The sequence below is a fragment of the Toxorhynchites rutilus genome, chromosome 1, assembly GCF_029784135.1.
Source record: "Toxorhynchites rutilus septentrionalis strain SRP chromosome 1, ASM2978413v1, whole genome shotgun sequence".
Taxonomy (NCBI): domain Eukaryota; kingdom Metazoa; phylum Arthropoda; class Insecta; order Diptera; family Culicidae; genus Toxorhynchites; species Toxorhynchites rutilus.
The window spans coordinates 179947764-179969608 of NC_073744.1; the positions used below are offsets into that span (position 1 = coordinate 179947764).

The following is a 21845-nucleotide window of genomic DNA, read 5'->3' on the forward strand; positions in this document are numbered from 1 at the left end:
AATCTTGTTTCTCCAATGTAACACTCTTGTTTTCGAAGCTTTGAACTTACACCCCTGTATAGAAATGAAGGATGTAGTCCGACGTCAAAATTATTTTCACATAAAATGTCTTGCAAAAAATGTCATTTTGAAATTTTCTACATATTTCAATACTTCCCCTTGGTTCACCGTGACTGGTCCGCGCTGACATAAGGGTGATCACAACAAAAGCGAGCTGGCTCCTCTCTCTCAGGGTATAACCATTGAAAACGGGAAAAAATGATATATTTCGAAAAATATATTTCCTAAATTTTAAATACATTCGTCTCTCAGCAACGTGTAGCGAAAACTCATCGTCGCAAAGTAATAAAAGAGTTCTGGTTCGGCCAAATGTTTGCTTCTTTAATCGAAGAAACATCCCAGCAAACATTAAATCGCATAACAAGCGTATATATAACATCATATGCCCTAAAATTTGGTTGGCATATAATGCGCCTAACTGGCATATGCATGCAAAAGTGGAGGCCATATACATACATGGCAAATGCTTACCGAATTTGTTTGGATGAATATGCAACTTTGACCGGCTATAATAGCGATTATGTTGGAATTGAATTGCGATCTAATATGAATATATTCATGAATTGTCAAAGCACCAAATACGAAATTTGCCATATTAATACAAGATTTATTACAGACACAGAAAAAAACAAATGGCGCAAAATATTTTCGTGAAATGTTTATTATAGCCTCACGAATCGCCATTTTTATATATGAGTATTTATGTTTGTTGAAATAATAATTGCTTGATTGACTTGTGTTGGGCGTGGAATATGAATGTTTAAAATGGCACAGACTGATGTTTGGTGAAAACTGCTGCGATGTGGGTTCGAACTCCGGTCGTCTGGATTATCATCCACCAGCTATCTCGCGCGGCTATCTGAAATTTAATTCAACAGCAGTTAAAACTTTCAAGTGCATCGGCATTTCATTGACATTTCAATATGATATAATATGTTCTTAATTACGATCTAATATGATTTACTGTTTCATAATTTTCTTCAGCATGCCACACGATTTACTACAGTACTGAATCGAATTAAATTATACGCTTATACGACACACAAACTGCATCAGCGTAATATACGCATATGATGCGGATTAAATATATTTTACGACAATGTACATCATAAAATTGATGATTATACCGAATTGTGACTTAATCTGATAATGGTATATAAAATCGAGTTTTTACATTTTATGCGATTTCAAATATACACGATACATACTTTGAGTGATATTATATGCGATTATGATTTATTCGGATTTCTTGTAAGACTTAGTACGTGCCAAATTATACGATTTAATGTTTGCTGGGAAACATCAATTTTATGATGTACATTGTCGTAAAATATATTTAATCCGCATCATATGCGTATATTACGCTGATGCAGTTTGTGTGTCGTATAAGCGTTTAGTTTAATTCGATTCAGTACTGTAGTAAATCGTGTTGCATGCTGAAGAAAATCATGAAACAGTAAATCATATTAGATCCTTATAAAGAACATATTACATCATATTGAAATGTCAATGAAATTCTGATGCACTCGAAAGTTTTAACTGCTGTTGAATTAAATTTCAGATAGCCGCGCGAGATAGCTGGTGGATGATAATCCAGACGACCGGAGTTCGAACCCACATCGCAGCAGTTTTCACCAAACATCAGTCTGCATCATATATCATACAAATGTGTCTTGGTTGTATGTATATCGCCTCCAAATATAGCTATTCATACGACTTAATGTTTGCTGGGAATTCATGAATATATTCATATTAGATCGCAATTCAATTCCAACATAATCGCTATTATAGCCGGTCAAAGTTGCATATTCATCCAAACAAATTCGGTAAGCATTTGCCATGTATGTATATGGCCTCCACTTTTGCATGCATATGCCAGTTAGGCGCATTATATGCCAACCAAATTTTAGGGCATATGATGTTATATATACGCTTGTTATGCGATTTAATGTTTGCTGGGATTTGATCGATTGGGAAAAAATTGAAAAATGAATTTTATTGTTCAAATAATATAATAATATAACTTTATCGTTCAGAATAATAAAAACCTAACATTAGGAGAGAAATAAAATTAAATTATAATAATGTTTGGAGAAATTTGGATGTCAATAAAACTGAAATTTCAGTATCTGACAAAATGTTAGTTGGGCTATTATGATTAGAAACACCATCATTCATTGATGAAAAAATGTAACTCTTTTTTCTTAATTCGATTATTTTTGCACCTAATAACAATGCTTTCTCTATGTAGTGGATTATCATGAAAAAAGCAACGCAATTCTTTTCACCTTCTGATTATTGGATCTCTTTGGACATTTCTATTGGATAGGGCGCTTGCATCGTGCATATGTATTAGTCATCTGTTGGACATGCAAAAGTGATCACTGCATTGGATTTATATGGATTGACAGAATTGAGCTTTGTTTAAATAATTATTTTAGCGAAATAGTTGCAAAATTATTACATCGTAATAACATGCAAACATATGTGGCTTAACATAAAAATATTTACTTTGAACGTCAAAGCCATATAAACGGAGAAAAATAGAAATTTGTGTTATGGCTATGATTCGTATCAATGGAAACAGATTGATAATTCAAAAAGTTCCACAGGATCAGTGCATTGCGATTGTATATCTGGATTAGATGAATATGTTCCCATGTAGGCTTTGTGCTTTTTCGTGAGAAGTAGACTAGAATGAACATTCGTGTGCAGATATCCTTAATCGGTGGTTAGTTTCGCCAAAAAAGCCGTTGATTATGTTGAAATTATGGTTTCTGGGTACCGGAATATCTGCGGATAAGTAAAATATGTTTATAAGCAAATTAATCGGAAACAGAGAAAATTCATCAGTTGGTCAATTCATGGAAAATACAAGCAATCATTCAAACGTGAGCTGGAGCATTTATGACTTTTATCATGATCCGAAAATTTTGGAAGGCTGACTTAGACGATACCAGTCAGCGTTCTAGTTGAAGTATCCAGTAAACAGATAACAGACACTCTGTTCAAGTTACTTGTACCAGTATCGAACAAGTAATTGGCCTCTAACTTGAACAGAGTGTCTGTTCTCTGTTCACTGGATACTTCAACTAGAGCGCTGACTGGCATCGTCTAAATCAGCCTTAACTGACAACGTATAAACCCAGCTGCATGCAACTTGAAAATTCCATCATCGCAGAACTTCTTTGTTTTTTTGACGTGGGACTAAATCTTTGATTAGGGGCCAAATCAGAAAACAGGTCTCGTTTTTATGAAATAAAGTTAACGTTAACAACTACTTTTGCCGCGAATGGATTTTGGTGATTTACATACCAAACGAATCGAAAATTCCCTAAGATTTGTTTGATATGTTATACATTACAATCCAATAGTCTGTATATGGTTTAAATCGATGAAAATTGGAAACATTCCTATTTCCTCATACATTTGTTCTGTCCATTTGTGTGCTTTCCCGAACAGAGCTGCCAATAACGAGCAACTATTCGACGAGCAACGAAGGGAAAATTGTGAGATGTAAAGTCTCCGTGAACAAACGAAAAAAAGAAGAACGAAGGGAAATATTTGCCTAGAGTATAAACAGTGGATCTCGCTGAGGCAAACTTTCATTCTTCGTGAGGAAATCGACTGAACAACATTGTTGCTGGGCGAGCTGGACGGCGAGGGATCGAATGCCTTTTTCACGGCAATGAGGGTGGAGGAGTAATATGATGGAAAAAGTTTTCCAAGGGGCTTGTTGAGGGTTAGAGACGAATGAACTGAAGAAGTTCAAAGTCTCAAGCAAGTAAGGAAGGCAAACTTTCAGTATCGTTCTGTATTCAAAGCAATGAATGTCGCTTGTTTTGCATCATCACCTGTCTTCGTTTTGGATTGAGCTGTGGACGCGTTCAAATTACTCACTCGTTGATGTATCTGGCATTGCAATCATTGCATTAAGGTACTGAGCTGAGTTACACAATTGAATCATCAAGCGAGGCTATCGTCAGCTCACCAAGAAAATAAATGTTCTGGAATTTTGTCAGTGATTTGGTTTCGCATGACGCTAGGAAAACTCTCTCCACAAAGGATGACAGCTATCTAGACTGATAATATTAACAGAAACGGCTTCTGTTGAGAAGAGCGCAAAACGGAGATAAGTGTGTGTATATTTAGTTGCTTCAAGCCATCGATATATGGATATTTGTGTGCGTGCTTCATAACGTACGTAAAAAAAGTGCATCTTCGGTACGCTGAAACCCCATTTGTATCTGCTCCCGTGTGCATTGGCCCTGTAACGATACAACAATCGCCTAGTTTTTTTATGCTATGATTGGCGATTGTTTTGTGTTGTAAATTATGCAGTCGTAATGATAAATACAAACAAAGAGGGAAGATAGCGGGAGGGAAATATTTACGCTAGGGTATTAGTAATGAATCTCTGCTGAGGCAAATATTCAGCCTTTTTCCAAGCAGCTAACATAATTTGTTTTCTGTCATCAATGCATTGAACTGATGCTATGGTGAAGCAACCAAGTTATTCATCAAGTTATATTAAGTTATTAATTTATTTGGGCTCGCGTGCCAGTCGCAAAACTGCCTTCAACTAGGATTGCATTTGCGCTAATCTTGATCATAATGAAGCAGTGCTACACTTTTCGAAGTTGTTGAGATTAATAAAAAGAGTTTATTTCGTTTATTTAGTCGCCAAGAAAGTAAATGTCGTTCTGGAATTTTGTATGTAATTTGGTTTCGCTTGCCAGTAGCAAAACTTTCTCCACTAAGGATGATAAATGCGCTTATCTCGAGCATGTATTGTTCTGCGAGGACAACAATGAATCATCAAACAATAATCGTCAAATGATTCTACAAGAAAAAAAAAATTCAGACGACCAAACTGGTAGAATGGTTATTTCTAAAATTTCGTAACAATGAGTCGAAATTCTTGTCCTTTCAATATTTTTTCCATCGGCCTGAACAAATGATGCAATATCTGGGAAATACGGTGGGCGAAGAAGCCCATCGCAGTCAAACTCCAAGATATCTTCCGGATTGTCAAAGAGACATGAGGTTTGGCATTATTGGATCGCTGATTTTTGTTGTGATCGCAGTAGACATTGCCTAAACTGTAACCAACGAAATGTACTTCTGTTATATATAACGTAGCAACGTAGTTTGTTGATTTGAATAAAATTTTCATTAGTCTTCTAACACCCAACCTGAACGGTCTAGTTTTACATTTTTATCCGCAAAAATTTTGATTCGTATAGTTGCGAACTGGGCTTGTTGGAATCTATCGACTGATTGCTTGGCAGGAATTCATAATACAGAATTTCTTTCCAACCACTCAGACACAAAGAATGACTTTCTTCTGGTGCAGACAGCCTTTGAGGATAGCTAACGGGAGTCATTTGATTGGCCCAAAGAGCTTTTTTCACTCAACATTGTTGTAAATGCTTATATTTTGCATCACCAGTCACAAATTGCTGAAAAACTGTGAGTTTTGAAATATGAGCTGATGGAAATAGGATCCATTAAATGTTGTTTGGTAAAATAATATAGAACCCATACAATGTGGCGTGTCACGTAACCACGCTTCACCAGGTGTTATGAGCATAGATACTGTAAACCCCAGATTATCCGCGAGCGAATGATCCCAATTGTCAGTGGGCAGGTGGGCACTTGGTTTTTTTTTGTTTTAGTCGTGGTTTTCAGATCAGCACACAAGAGCACAATCTAACAGATGGATAGTTTAATGATCTCTTCATTAAACGCAGTTTCCATTCTAAAGTATATTTTTTTCGTTATAAAGTTGTCCACGTGGTATGTGGACAGCCCCTAAGCTCAACAAGACCGGCATTACATCGCATCACAAAAATGAAACGAAATTTAACATTAATAATCTTCAAGACTCATATTCATAATTCATGATTTCGGATAATAATTCTCATAACTATCCGAATAACGTGAATATTCATTTAACAAACGAACGGGATTCACAAGAAAAAAAAGTGACGTTTGGTAGACAAAAGCTTCTTTTAGTAAGCCATTTTCTGGGTGTATCGAACGATAGGGCTGTTCCGGAATCCACTCGGCACGTTTTTATTTGGTGTTCTTCATTGTCATAATTCTATTTCGATTGTCTTCATCAAGTATTGTGCATTTTACCTGCCGAGTATATTTCATATTTCACCGTTAAATGTAAATCACTTCGCGATAATCTTGCTGCAACAAGCCAAAGCATGGGCATCATTGGACTTGTGACTTTTCTAACTCGTCTCCCCGGCGGTTGTCGGGCGGTTAATGTGCTGGACGAAATTCGCAATTCAGGAAGGTTAGTAGTTGCGAAGCTAAATATATTGTGGGATAGAAGAAGTGATTGAGCGAACCTTCCAGGAAAGAACCATTGATAGCCATCGATATCTTGACGCTAATATGCTCCTTGTGTGGCCCGATCGATGAACAAATCTACGGCTGCCGGAATCAATTCGCATGGACCTATGCGAGTAAATTTTGTGACAGTCTCATCGGAGCCGGCGCGAGACTGGTCTTCTTCATCGATGGGAAGGTCCACGAAGGCAAATATAAGCATTGGATCCAACGCCAGGAGAAGGTATATGCGGAATGCCTTAAAAAGTTGGACAATATACCCACCCAATTCAAAGGCAAGAATCGGGGACAGATACAAGGGAACGTAACGAAGCATGCATTTATTGCCGCTCTAATATCTGCTGCCAGGAAAAAGGGAATACTAATCACGACCTATGATGTGGAGTGTGATCGGGAGATCGCAATGTTTGCCAAGAAACACGATGCCCTGGCGGTGTTTACCGGGGATTCTGACTACTTGATTTATGAAGGCAAATGGCGGGTGTGGTCCGGCTCGGATCTGAACCTGGAAACTATGCGTACTTACGAGTGGGACAAAGAAGTATTGAGAAATGCATTGAAACTTGAGTGGAGCCAAATGCCCTTCTTTGCTGTGATCGCAGGGAACGATCATTTCAAGCATCGACCGTCAGGAATATGCACATTCTATAAGGTAGCTCAGAGAGTGAAAGAATTGAATCTGAAACTGGGTATAACGAAAATAACCATTGAGTTGTACGAGGAAATATTCGGTAGACGAGATGAAAATCTGAGAAACAGCTTCGAGGATGGTATCACACTCTACGATTTGGTATGGTGGGAGACTAACAAGATTATATTTGTTATAACTCTTTTTTCCGTAATTTTACAGAACATCACGGTAAAGAGAACAATGGTGCCTCCAGAAATTCGTCATTTCCCCAATTATGCTGTGTGCATTCTGCGTAATATTCCCGGGACCATTCGATTACCGTGTCTCGATCTTCGCGAAGCGGAGTATTCTCAAATTGCCCTTCAAATATACCGTCGTCAAGTTGGTTTGCTCTTTCGGCATCGACCAATAGTGTTTGGGCAAACACTTACATCGCAAGTGTTCATAAAGCCAAACCATTATGCGCCGTATAAAATCATTGCGGTCACTCCAATGTATCCTCCGAGCGGCATGGAAATCCCCAGTCCAGAAGAGCTGTACTCTTTCGACACGGATGCGTCATCCTCGCTGGTGATGACGAAATTGAGAATCCTTTGCTGGCTCGTGTCCGACAAATTGACAGTAGACGAAGTGTTTAACATCCATCCGAACTATCTGCTCGACGTTTTAACGCTCTATTTCCTAGTGGAGGTAATTGAAGCTAGGAAAACAATCAATGACGTAGATACTGATGCTATTTTGCTATTCCAGAACAATCTCCTAGACACAGTGACTGCCGACATTATTCTGATTGCGATTCATCATTGTTTGAACAACACAATTCCCCTAGCTTTGCCTCTGCAGCGACCGCGAAAACCGAACGTACAGACCTGCTTCCTGTATCTGCATTTCTACGCGATGATCTATTTCTGTGCGGAAGTCGTGGGACTTCGAAAGGAGCTGGACAGTTTTTTCCTGTGCAAATTCGATGGAGTGTACTTCAATGGTATTGTTGACCAGCTGCGACACGATTTCGCCACAAGGGAATCGACTATGACCGCACTCAGCAATCTGCGACTATACACAAAGATTTTGAATGTTTCTGAAGAGTCGACGGACCGGAATGCTTTTCTCCAGCGGCTGGAACAATCGGATAGTACCCACTATGAGCCGCTATGCAAGATTTTGAAGACTAGCCAAGAATAACATACTGTAGATTCAGTATATCATAATTGGTAAATTGTGGTTGTTTTATTTTTTATTGGATTATAAACATTAAGGGCGTCTGTTCCGACAATTAATAAATAATTATAACAAGTTGAAACCGAGCTCCATGTTGATCTATTCCGGAAGTTACCGTACGATTTATTTGGTTTGGCCGGCCCTCGGGCGTCCATATACTAATACACTGCATTTGACAGCGCCAAACATGTCCGGGTCGCAAATGTAATTTGCGACCACTGTCACTTGTGAGAACTGCCAAACTCTCAAGCTGGTGTCAATCAAAGCGCTTAACATACTACCAGGTGGGCAATATGTTAAGCGCTTGTGAAAAATGTGAAAACCACTCTACAGCCATGAATTTACAGGATGACATTAACACACTTCTAAAATAAAAAAATATTGAATGAAAATTTACTTTTCTATTTCAAATATGTATTCTATGCAATACAATATTACGTAATACTATATTGAACTGGATGATGATTTTATATTATAATGGCGAGTTTGTGTAAATGTTGTGTGTTGTGAAATATATAGCCAAATGGTTAAGAGAGCGTCATGTTTTAAGTAATCGAATAACTCAAGAATCTCTCAAATTTTAAGATTGCAAAACTGCCTTCTTTAAATTTTCCCGAATTTGACGATTGTTTCGTGTTAAATGAGGGGCTCAGAATGCAAGGGGTGTAAGTGACTTGATCGACTGAAAATCGACTTGACCATCTTATTTAGCCGCTGCCGCTGTGGGATATCCGCTTCCTGACATGTATGTCCATTTTTTTTTTATCCAAAATATATATTTTTATTAAGGCTCATATGGCGTCAGCCTAACGGGGCCGGGAGTTCAATATTTCGACAATGTTTGCTTACAACTATGTTAGTAATATGTAACCGATTACTCGCGGTTGGCTCGAGGTTAGTATTACAAGTGTTCTCATAATTGGTATGTTGCAGTCTTCGATGCTCTGTACGTGTGCCCGACACGGGATACCTCCTATTGGGATGCAGCTGACCATTAATCAGCAACGCCCCCCTAGTCTGTACCCCATATCTAGCGTGGTGCGTCTTTCTCGACTCGAGGAATCCAGGATAGAATGGTCACTAGCCGGCGCAATCATCAGCTCGTGTAGAGTTGTCATGAGCGGTACAACCTTTGGCTCTTGTTGAATAATCAGTGGACTGCACAACCTTCGGCCCGTGCATCTGTAAAGAGTGTGTGTATGTATTGCCGCGACTAAGTAAAAGTTTATCGATCGGATAGGAGGGATATGAAACTGGGGCACAGCGAAGGAAACATCATTAAACGTTGACATCGGCGTTTCTGAGGAACAGGTATAGATGAAGCAGAAGATCAGGGTCCCGGCTACCTAAGATATCCCGGACGGGGATATCCGATTGTCTACCTTGTGCTCTCAGTGCTCTAGAGAGCTGAGAGCGAGCAGCATGGAACCGGATACACGACCAGACAACATGCTCGATGTCGTGGTAGCCATCGCCACAATCACAAAGATTGTTTGCTGCGAGCCCAATGCGATAGAGATGGGCGTTTAGGTTGTAGTGATTGGACATAAGCCGAGATATCACGCGAATGAAATCACGACCTACATTCAATCCCTTGAACCATGCACTCGTCGAGACCTTAGGGATAATCGTGTGTAACCAACGACCGAATGATGCGCCACATGCGCTGCCAACTTACGAGCGTGTACTGACGAGGAATGTGGAAAAATTCATTATAAGCAATTTGCCTTTCAAAAAGTGTGCCTTCTAAAGCGCCCACCTTAGCTAGCGAGTCCGCTTTCTCATTCCCCGGAATCGAGCAATGAGAGGGAACCCATGCTAAGGTAATCTTGAATAATTTTTCGACCAAAACACTCAATAGATGTCTTATTCTTGTTAGGAAATAAGATGAGCGTTTATCAACTTTCATTGAGCGGATTGCCTCTATTGAGCTGAGACTGTCTGAAAATATAAAATAATGGTCGATGGGCAGTGTTTCAATGATCCCTAGAGCATAGTATATCGCACCCATTTCTGCGACATACACGGAACAAGGATCTTTGAGTTTGAAAGAGGCACTGGAATTTTCATTGAAGATGCCGAAGCCAGTGGACCCGTTTATGTATGAACCGTCAGTAAAGAACATTTTATCAGATCCAACTTTCCCATATTTTTCCGAAAATATCGACGGAATAACATTGGAGCGTAGGTGATCTGGTATTCCATGGATTTTTTGTCGCATGGACAGATCAAAAATGACAGAGGAATTGCAAAAGTATGGGAAGCAAACTTGGTTGGAGATGCCTGGTGAAGGATGCACGTCGTGGGTAAGGTACTCATGGTATAAAGACATAAAACTTGACTGAGGAGTCAGTTGGAGTAGATTTTCGAAGTTATCAATCAGCAATGGATTCATGATCTTGCAACGGATGAGAAATCTGGAGGATAATTCTGTGAACCGAAGAGTAAGCGGGGGTACTCCTGCCAAAACTTCGAGACTCATCGTATGTGTCGAATGCAAACACCCCATTGCTATACGCAAGCAACGATATTGTATCCTCTCCAGCTTGAGAATATGAATCCTGGCAGCTGATCGGAAGCAAAAACTGCCATATTCTAACACTGATAATATCGTTGTTTTGTACAACAGAATGAGGTCTCCTGGATGGGCACCCCACCATGTTCCGGTTATTGTTTGGAGAAAATTGATTCTTTGCTGGCATTTCTGTTTCAAATACGCAATGTGTCTCCCCCAGGTACACTTAGAATCAAAATATACACCCAGGTATTTGAAAAACATAGAGTGTTGGATCGTTTTGCCGGATAGGTAAAGCTGGAATTGGGCGGGTTCGTGCTTCCTAGAAAAAACGACCATTTCAGTTTTCTCCGTAGAGAATTCGATACCCAGCTTGAGGGCCCACGTGAACAGATTGTTCAGGGTATCTTGCAACGACTTTTGCAGAACGACGGGATTAGTACCCGTGATGGAAATAACTCCATCGTCTGCAAGTTGTCTCAACGTGCAGTCTCTAGTTAGACAATCATCCATATCATTGACGTAAAAACTGTACAAGAGGGGGCTTAGGCAGGAGCCTTGTGGTAGGCCCATAAAACTGTAACGAGAAGATTTCGAGCTGCCATGAGAGAAAATCATGTGCTTTTCTGACAGTAAATTGTACAGGAAATTATTGAGAATTGGTGAAAGTCCACGATTATGAAGCTTCTCTGAGAGAATTTCCATGGAAACTGAATCAAATGCCCCTTTTATATCGAGAAAAACGGAAGCCATTTGTTCTTTGCGAGCAAATGCGATTTGGATTTCAGAAGATAACAGCGCGAGACAATCATTTGTCCCTTTACCTCGGCGGAAGCCAAACTGCGTATTTGACAGCAAATTGTTCGTTTCGACCCACTTGTCCAAACGAAGTAGAATCATTTTCTCTAACAATTTACGAATACAGGATAACATTGCAATCGGCCTATACGAGTTGTGATCGCAAGCCGGCTTGTTGGGTTTCCGTATGGCTATCACTCTCACTTGTCTCCAGTCATGCGGGACAATATTCAGCTCCAGAAACTTGTTGAACAAGTTCAGCAAACGCTGTTTTGCCAAGTCGGGAAGATTCTTCAACAAGTTGAATTTAATCTTGTCCGACCCCGGAGCTGAATTGTTACATGAGAGGAGGGCAATTGAGAATTCCACCATCGAAAAATTCTCATAGTCGCATTGGAGTGGAATGTCGCGTACGACGCTTTGTGCAGGAACGGAATCGGGACAAACCTTTCTTGCAAATTTGAAAATCCAACGGTCAGAGTATTCCTCACTTTCATTTGTATGGTTCCAGCCACGCATTCTCCTAGCCGTATTCCAAAGAGTGATCATAGCGGTCTCCCTTGACAAACCATTGACGAACTTCCGCCAATATCCACGCTTTTTTGCTTTAATCAAACCTTTTAGTTTGGCTTCTAGAGCTTGGTACTTTAGAAACCATTCCACTAATCCATATGTCACATATCCATATATTTGGCTTGTATGTCCATGTTCGCCAGGTGCTTTTTCACTGTTTGGCCAGTTGCACCGACCTCCCGGCCAAGCGCACGCAGCGATGTAGTCACTTTCCTTCGATCTTCCTCTTCAGCATCCTTTGGAGCTTCTTGTCGCTCAGGGTCGTCGACCGGGCTTTTATTCGATGCTCTGATTATTGTCCAATAGTGCCAAGATGTTGTAGATGCCGGAACGGGCGTATCCGGCGTCCACAAAGTGCCGCACGCAGTCCGTTTTCGACGCGGCGGGGTACCATTCTTTGAACGCGCACACTTCTGAACAGAGTAGCTTCACTGTTTTCGCCATCACGGTTAGAGTTCGACTGATAGAGCTGTCAATCTTTTCTGCTGACTCATGGGTTACTATGATTGATGGCTGCATGTATAGTTTCGTCGGTGCATGTGAAGATTAACCCATGAAAAATCGGCAATATTTGTCCATTTTTAAATGCAAACGTTAGTGATTATATCGATTTCTCGATTCGATTTGAGGGGCTCAAAATGAAAGGAGTGTAAATGACATCATCGATTTCTCTACATCGACTCTCTCTTTTGGCCATAACTTAGCTGCGAACACATGCTCAGCTGTATTTGACAATGTGGAAGATAGGTCAGAACCTCATCTATCCATTCTACAGCAAACTTAAATTGAAACGTTTTCGCAGTTGAGTTATTGCGTTCACTAGACAGAAATGCTCGGTATGATTAGGCGTCAATGCGTGAAACTCCTAGTTTTTCGTGTACTTCCAGGAAAGTTTCACGCAAAAGGTTTGTCTGTTGGTAGACCTTCAGCTGCGAGCATTACAGTTGCGTTAGTTCTTGTGATTCCACGAATAGCAGGGATGAACGACCATCTGGTTGAAGTCCCTTAAAAACAAAAACTGAACTGATTCCACGAATACAAACAACAGTTGTTTGGTCGTGGAGGGAGGAAAGATCCTCACTGTGTCCATTATTTTAGAATCTCGTAGGCGTGCCATCAAGAAGTGTGACTCTATACTGTAGTTATGTGTCTGGTTTTTCGCTTGGTATCGCCTCCTTCACATCCAGAGTTCATTGCGGAACCCTTCGAAAGGATCTTGAATCGGGTTCGCTTTCACCCACAAGGAGATTTCTTTTCTTCGAAGATCGCTTGCCACTGGAGGCGCACACATTTTAAATAATAGTTTATTTTTTATTTTAATTTTTTAATAATTATTACATATAGAAGTTTTTTTCATATCTTAAATAATTTATTATAATTATTTATCTGTGTGTGTTTTTTTCATTAATTATTAATAGTTTTTTTTTAATAGTTATTACTTTAAATTTATTAAATGTGTTGTGTTCTCATCGACATTCGCGGTTTCACAGTGTTCGTCTTCTTTTCCGTTTTTTTTCTTCTTCTGGCTCGACTTGTTCCAATCTCTTCTCTTTTTATTACAACAACACACGTCGGTCCGCAGCACATACGGGTTTTCACATATTGGCTAACTTCCTACCATTTTCAGCGCGCGTTTTCTGTCTCTCTCGCACACATTTTCTCAATCTCTCTCAAACACATTCACACACTTTTTGCATATCGCTATTACTAGGTATATTTCCTCCTTTAGCTCCCGTTGCTTTTTCGCTCTCTTCTGCTCTCTGTCATCCTTTATTGATTATTTGAATGTAACCACTAAACTTGATATTTCAACTTCTAATAATAAGCTTGTTTTTTTCTTGTTTGTTTGTTTGTTCAATGTGTGTGTGTGTGGGTGTCTGTGTGTTTCTTCTTTACTTGGAATATTTCTTCCACATGTTCTAGACGATTTTTTCTTTCTTCTTTAATTACGGTTTGCTTTCGTCCCGCTTTCGCTTCGCTTCTAGTAAACCTTTTTTGCAGTTATCACTAGTTTTGCTTATTTTTTTCTCTTCTTACCGTCCGTCCGTCATCATTATCATCACCGTGTTTACATTGAGCGCAAAATTCGATTGATTCCACCTTCCTCTCCTCGTGCTAACCCCCAGAGGAATCACTAGTTTAGGGAACCGAAGCATTTTTTGTTTGTTTGATTATTACTGTTTTTTTTCTTTGTTTTAATTTTAACTTGAAGCTACCGGCCGCCGGCGCACGCTCTAGATTTCTCGCTTAATCTTTTTACAAGTGTGACTCTCTGTGTGTGGATGTGGATGTTTGTGAATGTTATGTTTTGTATGTGTGTGGGTTTGAGTTCTGGAAAAAACGTTGACTTTATTCTCATCACATGATTTGTTTTGTTTTTTTGTTTTATTCTTCTATGTGTTTGTATGTGTTGTTGTTGTTGATCATTTTGGTTTTTCTTAAGAAGTTAAGAAGAGATTACATCGCACCGTTTTTTTTTTTATTCAACCTATGCGCGCGCGTCCGCATTTTCTATTGTTTAGAGTTTACTATCTTTAGAGACGAAAAAAGAACAGCTCACACGCACACGCACACACTTCTTCCTCGATCGCTCTCACTCTCTTTCTCTCACACACACTTTCTTCACTTCTGCGCTCTCAGCGAGTTATTATTTGTATCTAATTTTAAGGATGCGTTTGTGTGTGTGTTAGACATTTTTCCCGCGCTCGCGCATCACCCAATAGACACACACCACCGCCGCGCGCTCTCTCACACTCACGTTCAAACAATTGTATTTGGTTTCCCTATCAAGTAATTAAAAAAGAATTCCAATAAAATGTGTCTAGAGCCATTGGAGCGTTTTTTTAAACCTTCGTTTGTTCTTACTTTTTACACACAGAACGAAAAAGTTTTCCGATTTATTACGCCGTTTTGCTTTTGTTTCTCTGTTTGCTTGTGTAAAAGATTAACTCTTTAAATATTTTTTTTGTTGTTTTGTTTAATTCCGGACTCCATCCCTAAACGATAGAATCACAGAAAGATCACTTTTTCGCGAATTGGAGAAAATCTGTTCGTATCTATTTTTTTTTCTGTTTGCTTCTGTATGAGTGCGTTGTGGGTGTGGATGTGTTTGTCTGTGTTTATATGTTCACTTCATCCCCCTCTTGCTTTTTTTTTTGTTTATTCCTGCTATTTAGTAATCGTAATAATAATAAAACAAACACTAATCGATATATTTACAAAATAACGAAAGAAAAAGGATTGGTTACGCCCACATTATAACAGTGGGCGTGTCGATTTTTTTTTGTTTCTTTAGCCTTCTTCATATTACTTCCTGTGTTACCTTCCGGCATCATCTTCTTTCTCCCCACCTATATTGGTATATGAGTTTACGCTTCGCCCTTTGGGGCTTAGGGGCGCACTTCTTGTAGTCTCCCTCCTCCTTCTCTTCCTTGTCTATTCTTTTCTCTACTTGGAATCATGATTCATCAGCTGATCATGTGTTTCGTGTGTCGTTATCATCCGCGTCATTTCGTTAACAAACAACAATTCGGCTTTTTGTCCTTGCTAGGAAAAAAAATGTACATTTTTATTTGTTTCGCCCACTTGCGGCCCTTGAGCTTTGCGCTTTTACGACGCCGAGACGAATGCATCGAAAGAGCGATTTCATCTGAATTCTAAGGTCGTTTTGTTTTTTTTTTTTGATTTGGCTAAAATTTTGTAGACGCATTCTTCATCACCAGGAACGACAATTTGCATCATCGGTTTCCCATGTTGACTCTAGTCTTACTTTTGAGAAGGGTCTAAACAATAATTGCTTATATTTTTTTCAAAAAATGTGACTTAGAAATGGTTGGTACGATTGATTTGGTGTCCAATGTTTTGGGTTATCAGTGGGGCTATAAGGAGAAAATCTGCACAGTTTTATTTTTATTAATTTTTTCGAAAATATCACTTAAAACCAGGACTCGGCAAAGTCATATTCAACTGAGGATAGTCAAGGGACTACGAAGCCATTGGCCTTTGCATTAAATTGGAAATGAGATTTGACTTCTCCCAGCAGTTTCTCTTTCAATATGAATCAACAGTCATTCGGGCGTTTTCGATGCTATTTCCTCTACGACACTCCGCGCTCATTTCATTCTACACCATCAAATGGACTTAAACGGCATATTGAAGGGACTCCCCCAAGACTGATTTCGTTCCCCTCTCTCATATATCATGTATGCATGTATCAATGTTTGAGTACACGGTGGTTAAACAACGTCCATTATCCCCTTCCCGTATTATTTAATAGGTAACAGATCAAGTGATTTCACTACTCAACTGAGCGTTCTAGCGCCCTATGTTATGCAAGTACACCACGAGTGAGGCTCGATGTACCGGAAAGGGTTATCGGTGTAACTACATTTTTGACGTAGGACTACGCCATTCATTTGTATATCGGGGTGTAAGTTCAAAGTTTCGAAATTTTGAGCGAAGTTTCGATTTTGAGCGTTAATAGCTCCTAAACAATTGAACGAAATGGTATGAGAAACACTTCATTCGAAAGATGAAATATTTACGCGTTATATGCTTGTTATTTATTGATCCAAAAATTTGTATCAATAGCTCAAAAATTGCTTAGAAAGCAAGCTATTGAAATCATAACAATCTAACTCATTGATGGTTATTGCTTTTGTGGTGATCGGAGTGTGTTCCCGAACACGGGCGCTAAATCAAGGCACCTGGAGAAAACGTCATAGCGGCCACTTGTGATGTCTGAATTTTTCATTCATTCGATTATCGTTTTTCAATATATATTTAATCGAACGAATATTTATTTCTTGAAATAACCACGTATCACGTTGTCATTCTGGTCGCGTGGTCTACCAGGTTGTCGATGTTAGATGGTTGGATAAAAAATGTTGGATAAAAAAAATATATAGCCTAAAAATGCATTAACCTTGAGAAAGATTCCTTCTTTCATTCATCGCGATTACAGTGACAATTATTCGATGTGTTCATATTTTGATTTCAAATTATTCGATACAAAATAAATCGATTATAACTTCAGATATTCGATTATTTGAATTAATCGAACGCTTAACCGACGTCTCTACTTCGGCCACTGCAAGCTTCGATTCATTTTATTCGTTCGCATTAGTGCTGAACCGAATGTTTCAACAAATACCAGGAGAAACCGTCATAGAGGACACATGCAAGCAATTTCTTTCATTCGTTCGCATTAGTGTTGATCCGAATATGTTAACAAATACGCATACTAAATAAAGTGCATGGGGAGACCGTCGTATCAGATACATGCAAGCTGTTATTTCTTTTGCTCATTTGCATTTGTACTGAAAAAATGTGTTCCCCAACACGGACGCAAAATCAAGGCACCTGGAGAAGCCGGTGCAGCAGCAGATACATGCAAACTGCGGTTTCTTTCACTCGCTTGCATTTGTAGTGATCGGAGTAAGCCAGTATACAAGAAGCTAAAGCTTGCCAACGATCCACAGGTGAACGAGATCATAGTGACCGCAATCAAGACACCGAAGGAACAGACCGGTTTGTGCAAATAAAGGGTACTGGTACGTAGTGTTCGTTTAAGATTCCGCCTAAAGCCAAAAAGAAGTCCAGTTCTCTCTCTCTCTCTCTCTCTCTCTCTCTCTCTGTCTCAGGCCCCTAAACAAGAGTTTTTTCATTTATTCGTTGAAGAATTGATTCTGAAGTAACTTCAAACAAATGAGTTTCAAGGCAGTGGTGGTCCTACGTCTACTTTGCGATTATACAGTAGATATAACCCACTTCTAGTTTGTTGCATCATAAATCAAGTTTTCGTTTCACTTTATATGGAAATTAAAATAAGATTGTGTACGCGGGCAACGAGGTACATTTCAGGGTGAAGTAGTGAAGTGAACTCATGTCGTATGAAGAGGAGGTTTTGTATTAGTTCGTCACGTCAAGTAGAATAACCATTTTGCTGGGAATTACATTGACGAGCATTGAGAGCAGTCCTATTTGAAGCGAAGCGATTGAGAGGAGAGTCGATTTTCATGTATCGTCTTTAAAAACTCTGCTTAAAATCTTTCGGCCACTCTGAAGGGACAACACGGATATTGCATAAACATTGAACAACGGAATCCCGCCACAGGTGGTCATTCATTACTCATTTTGAATTAATATTTACGAACATGAAGTTGGAGAAGACGAAACAAACAAGAGAGTGCGTTCGATGAATTTTTATGTGTGTCGTTTACTGATTATTCAACGCAGTCAGGACAATGGTTTTCTTCGAGATCGTGAGCTGTGCCAACAATTCATGAACGACATATGGACAAGGGTAGAGAGCGAACGACTGCCACTCCTGCGACACAATCAACAGAAGCGACGTGAGAAAGAATGCATACACTTGCGAGACACTATCATGAGCAACGCCGACACAGCCTTTGCTATCAGCAGACCAAAACGCATGCATTGTTATGACATACCAGCGCGTGTGTTCAAACGACAAGTAAAGTCTTCAATATACAATAGTGACAATAGTGTAATTTCCTCGGAAATAATGGAAACTATTCTTCTATATTCCGAAATCCAATCGTCTAAATTATCTGGACGGATCGCACTATTACATTCTGTAATCCATTAGACTCAAGCCCAATCGTGTTGAGCAAATGTGACAATCTTGCCACGCAATTCGACATAGACGACATTGAACTTCGTGTTCCATTTCTGTGAATCGAAATAACAGAAAAGTTCTGTGTAACATAGTAAGACATTCTCTGCTAGTGGTGAAAAATATTGAACGAAAGTCGTCTTCGAAAATGATTTTATGTCTATATAAATAAAAATGGATCGCCAAATGTGTTGGTAAACGCAAAATCCGAGGGAGGAATGGTCAGATTTGAACCGTCTTTATTTTGTTGTGTTCGTCTTTGCCCTTAGATCATTGTTATGGTGAGGAAAACATTTTTGAAGGTTTTAACAAACTTTGAAAGTTAAAAAAAAAATCATTCCCATGTGTTATACACTTCCATCGTTGTTAACTTCATATCGAAAAATCAATTTAGGGCGGATCGAAGTTCGCCGGGTCAGCTAGTTTTTTTTAAAAAACTTCGATTTTAGAAAATTGTTGAAATTTTCTTTTTTTTTTTGTTTTATAATTGTTCGAATCGATCAAAATACAGAAAAGGGGCGAATAACTTGATGATTAGAGTCAGTCTGAACATATTTCATTATCCTCAACCAATTTAAATATATTTCACAAATCGATTATTTTTTAATCGTGATTTTATTATTTTACAAACTGTATTTGTGTGTCACTTTATCTCAGAAACTGTGGCATCTAGCAAAATTTTCCCGTGCAAATTTTTGGCTGCAAATTATGCGTACTTTCATAAAATCGAGTCCAAAAAAATTATAAAAAACATTTCAACGATATTCAAAAATCTAACTTTAAAAAAAATTATATCCCATTTTGTCCATTATTTCTCCATTTTGGCGCACTGTGCAATGAACTTTATTAGCTGTGTCCGCTGCAACATTTGATATATATCCAAAAATCAAAAGCATCTTTTTTGGGAAAATTTAGTTTCAAGTGTTATTTTCCAAAAAAGATAAGAATGAAACATTTTTTTTATAGAGCATATTTTCTCCATATAGCCCCAATAATAACCTAAAACATTGCACTTCTAAAAAAAAATTCCAGCAATTTTTGTTTACGCCCTTCTTAAAAGTAAGACAAAATAGAAAACCGATTATGCAAATTGTATTTTTTGGTTATAAAAATGCGTCTGCAAAATTTGAGCCGAATAAAAAAATACAAAAATTAAATTTAGGAAAAAAGAATCGTCGTTTGCGTTGGAACAGCTCGAAAGCTTTCAAGCCTCCGGGAGCAAATAAGAAAGGAGAGCACTCGAATCGCTCCTTCCTTCCCGTGCTTTCCGAATTTCGGTTACCCCCTTGAACGCTTGAATGTGTTCACACTAAAAAATCAGGAAAAACGAATCGATTTGAAAAACATAATAGAAGGTAAGAATAGTAAGAAACACAATGAAATACAACAGATATTAACTATCGCCGCCGGCTACTGTGCACTCACACAATCTTCTCATAGCTGATCTATTGTTCCGTCGGGGTTCGCATGTTTGTTGTGTGTGTGTATGTGTGTGTATTCGTGTGGATTTCAGCATGCGCGCATCATTATCCAAAAATTCACTTCGCACAGTTTGTTTGTTTGTATGTTAATCTTTCGTCACAATGATTTCTGGTAAATTTTCTAGCGAGTTTACATAAATTTTGACTAAGCTAGGGTGTGTTTCTTCATGTTTCCTGTCATCTCAAACGTCCGCTGTGTGAATGCGGAAGTACTTTGTATAATGATGGTATTCACAATTGTGGTATAAGGAACCGAAAATAATGTATACAAAAAATTAACAATATATTATCTAACGTTGATCTGTGGATTGTTACTCGTCTCGTTACCATTCCATACCTGTTTCGGTGTTTGTGTGTGTATGTGGAACACTTTCATGCACAATTTGTTTTTACAGCAAACATTGATTTCTTTTTTTGTTGAAGGAATCCATCGATCCTTGGGTTCGTGCAACACATATACTTCTCGCTTTAGTAGTTTGGTTTGTTTTTTTTTCTTTTTAGCGATGTGTGCGTGCAGCAAAATGGTTTTGATCTATTGTTTCCCTTATATTTGCGGGGGGCAAATATCTCGAATTTGTTTTTCAGATTCCTATACTTGCACACACTATACACGCGGAACATCAGGTTGACCTTTTGTCATCTCGCACATCACACCACCACAGTGCTCCAATACTATTATTTGGATGATTTGGATGATGTTGGCGGCGGAACTGATGTGCTGCTGATGTGGCGAAGATGATTGTGGATGCTATTGTTGTTATTGTTGTTGTTGGTCTGATGATTACCGACCGCAATAGCAGTAGGAATCGGAGCGCTCTTGATGGTCGCATTCGTCATCGACATCGTCGTCAAAGCGTTGGCAGAAGTGTTGCCAACAATGTGTTTATTGTTATTGTGGTTGTTGTTGTTGTTGTTACTATGTCCAGCAGCGGCAGTAGCTGTGCTCACAATGCTCACGGTGGCGACAGGAACAGGAGCAGTTCCCCCGGCACCAGCACCGGGTGTGCCGCCTCCCTTCATCAAGCAACTGTTGAAAAATAGCTAAGACGAACTGGACTGATTCATATTGCCAAACATCCCCGTGGAGAAGGACGTCTGTTGTCCGGTTTGGTTACCACCGGCACCGCCCGAGCCCCCGGATCCACCGCCACCTCCGCCCGCGCCACTGCCAGCACCGGCCTGCCCGCTACCCCCGATGCCACTGTTACCGCTGCCATGCTGGTTCTGGCTGGAGGCCGCTGCCGCCGCCGACCGGTTGTGCTTCGAAAGGGGTGGCTGCAGGTATTCGTGCTTGGCCAGCGCGAACACATCCATGCGGTCCTCCTTGCGGTATGCCAGGCAGCCCCGGATAAAGCTCTATAATAGAAAGAATGAATCGAAGAATTAGTAAAACAGAGAACGGTGTCGAGTGAAAAATGTCTTCATAAACGGCCATCGCCTGCTGAGAATAGAATGAGTGCTTGGGAAACGAAGCTTCAAATTGGTGGAAACTGCTGGCGAAGAAAAAATGTGTTACGAAATTGGATTCGAGTTCCAAGATTTCTTCTACTCGATATATTTTTC

General features: G+C 39.4%; 2 protein-coding genes across 14 annotated transcripts in view; one reads left to right on the top strand and one right to left on the bottom strand.

The window, feature by feature from the left end:
* The first annotated feature begins 6127 nt into the window (after window positions 1–6127).
* LOC129762203 (uncharacterized) lies at window positions 6128–8360 on the top strand. Its single transcript, XM_055760249.1, has 4 exons — window positions 6128–6370; window positions 6433–7216; window positions 7277–7747; window positions 7808–8360. The coding sequence occupies exons 1-4, from the start codon at window positions 6279–6281 to the stop codon at window positions 8240–8242; spliced, it is 1782 nt and encodes a 593-aa protein (XP_055616224.1). The 5' UTR covers window positions 6128–6278; the 3' UTR covers window positions 8243–8360.
* Window positions 8361–14015: 5655 nt separating this feature from the next.
* The window catches only part of LOC129762470 (serine/threonine-protein kinase tousled-like 2), a 358161-nt gene continuing 350331 nt past the window's right edge, over window positions 14016–21845 (bottom strand). For all 13 annotated transcript variants that reach the window (XM_055760744.1, XM_055760742.1, XM_055760752.1 and 10 more), the window contains one exon: window positions 14016–21638. In XM_055760744.1, coding sequence (XP_055616719.1) covers window positions 21324–21638 — 315 coding nt within the window. In that variant the 3' untranslated portion in view covers window positions 14016–21323. The remainder of the gene's footprint in view (window positions 21639–21845) is intronic.

Coding starts and splice junctions, on each gene's coding strand:
- LOC129762203 (XM_055760249.1), top strand. CDS start 6,279: ATGGGCATCATTGGACTTGTGACTTTTCTAACTCGTCTCCCCGGCGGT. Junction 6,371..6,432: donor GAAATTCGCAATTCAGGAAG/GTTAGTAGTTGC, acceptor CGAACCTTCCAG/GAAAGAACCATTGATAGCCA. Junction 7,748..7,807: donor CGCTCTATTTCCTAGTGGAG/GTAATTGAAGCT, acceptor TTGCTATTCCAG/AACAATCTCCTAGACACAGT.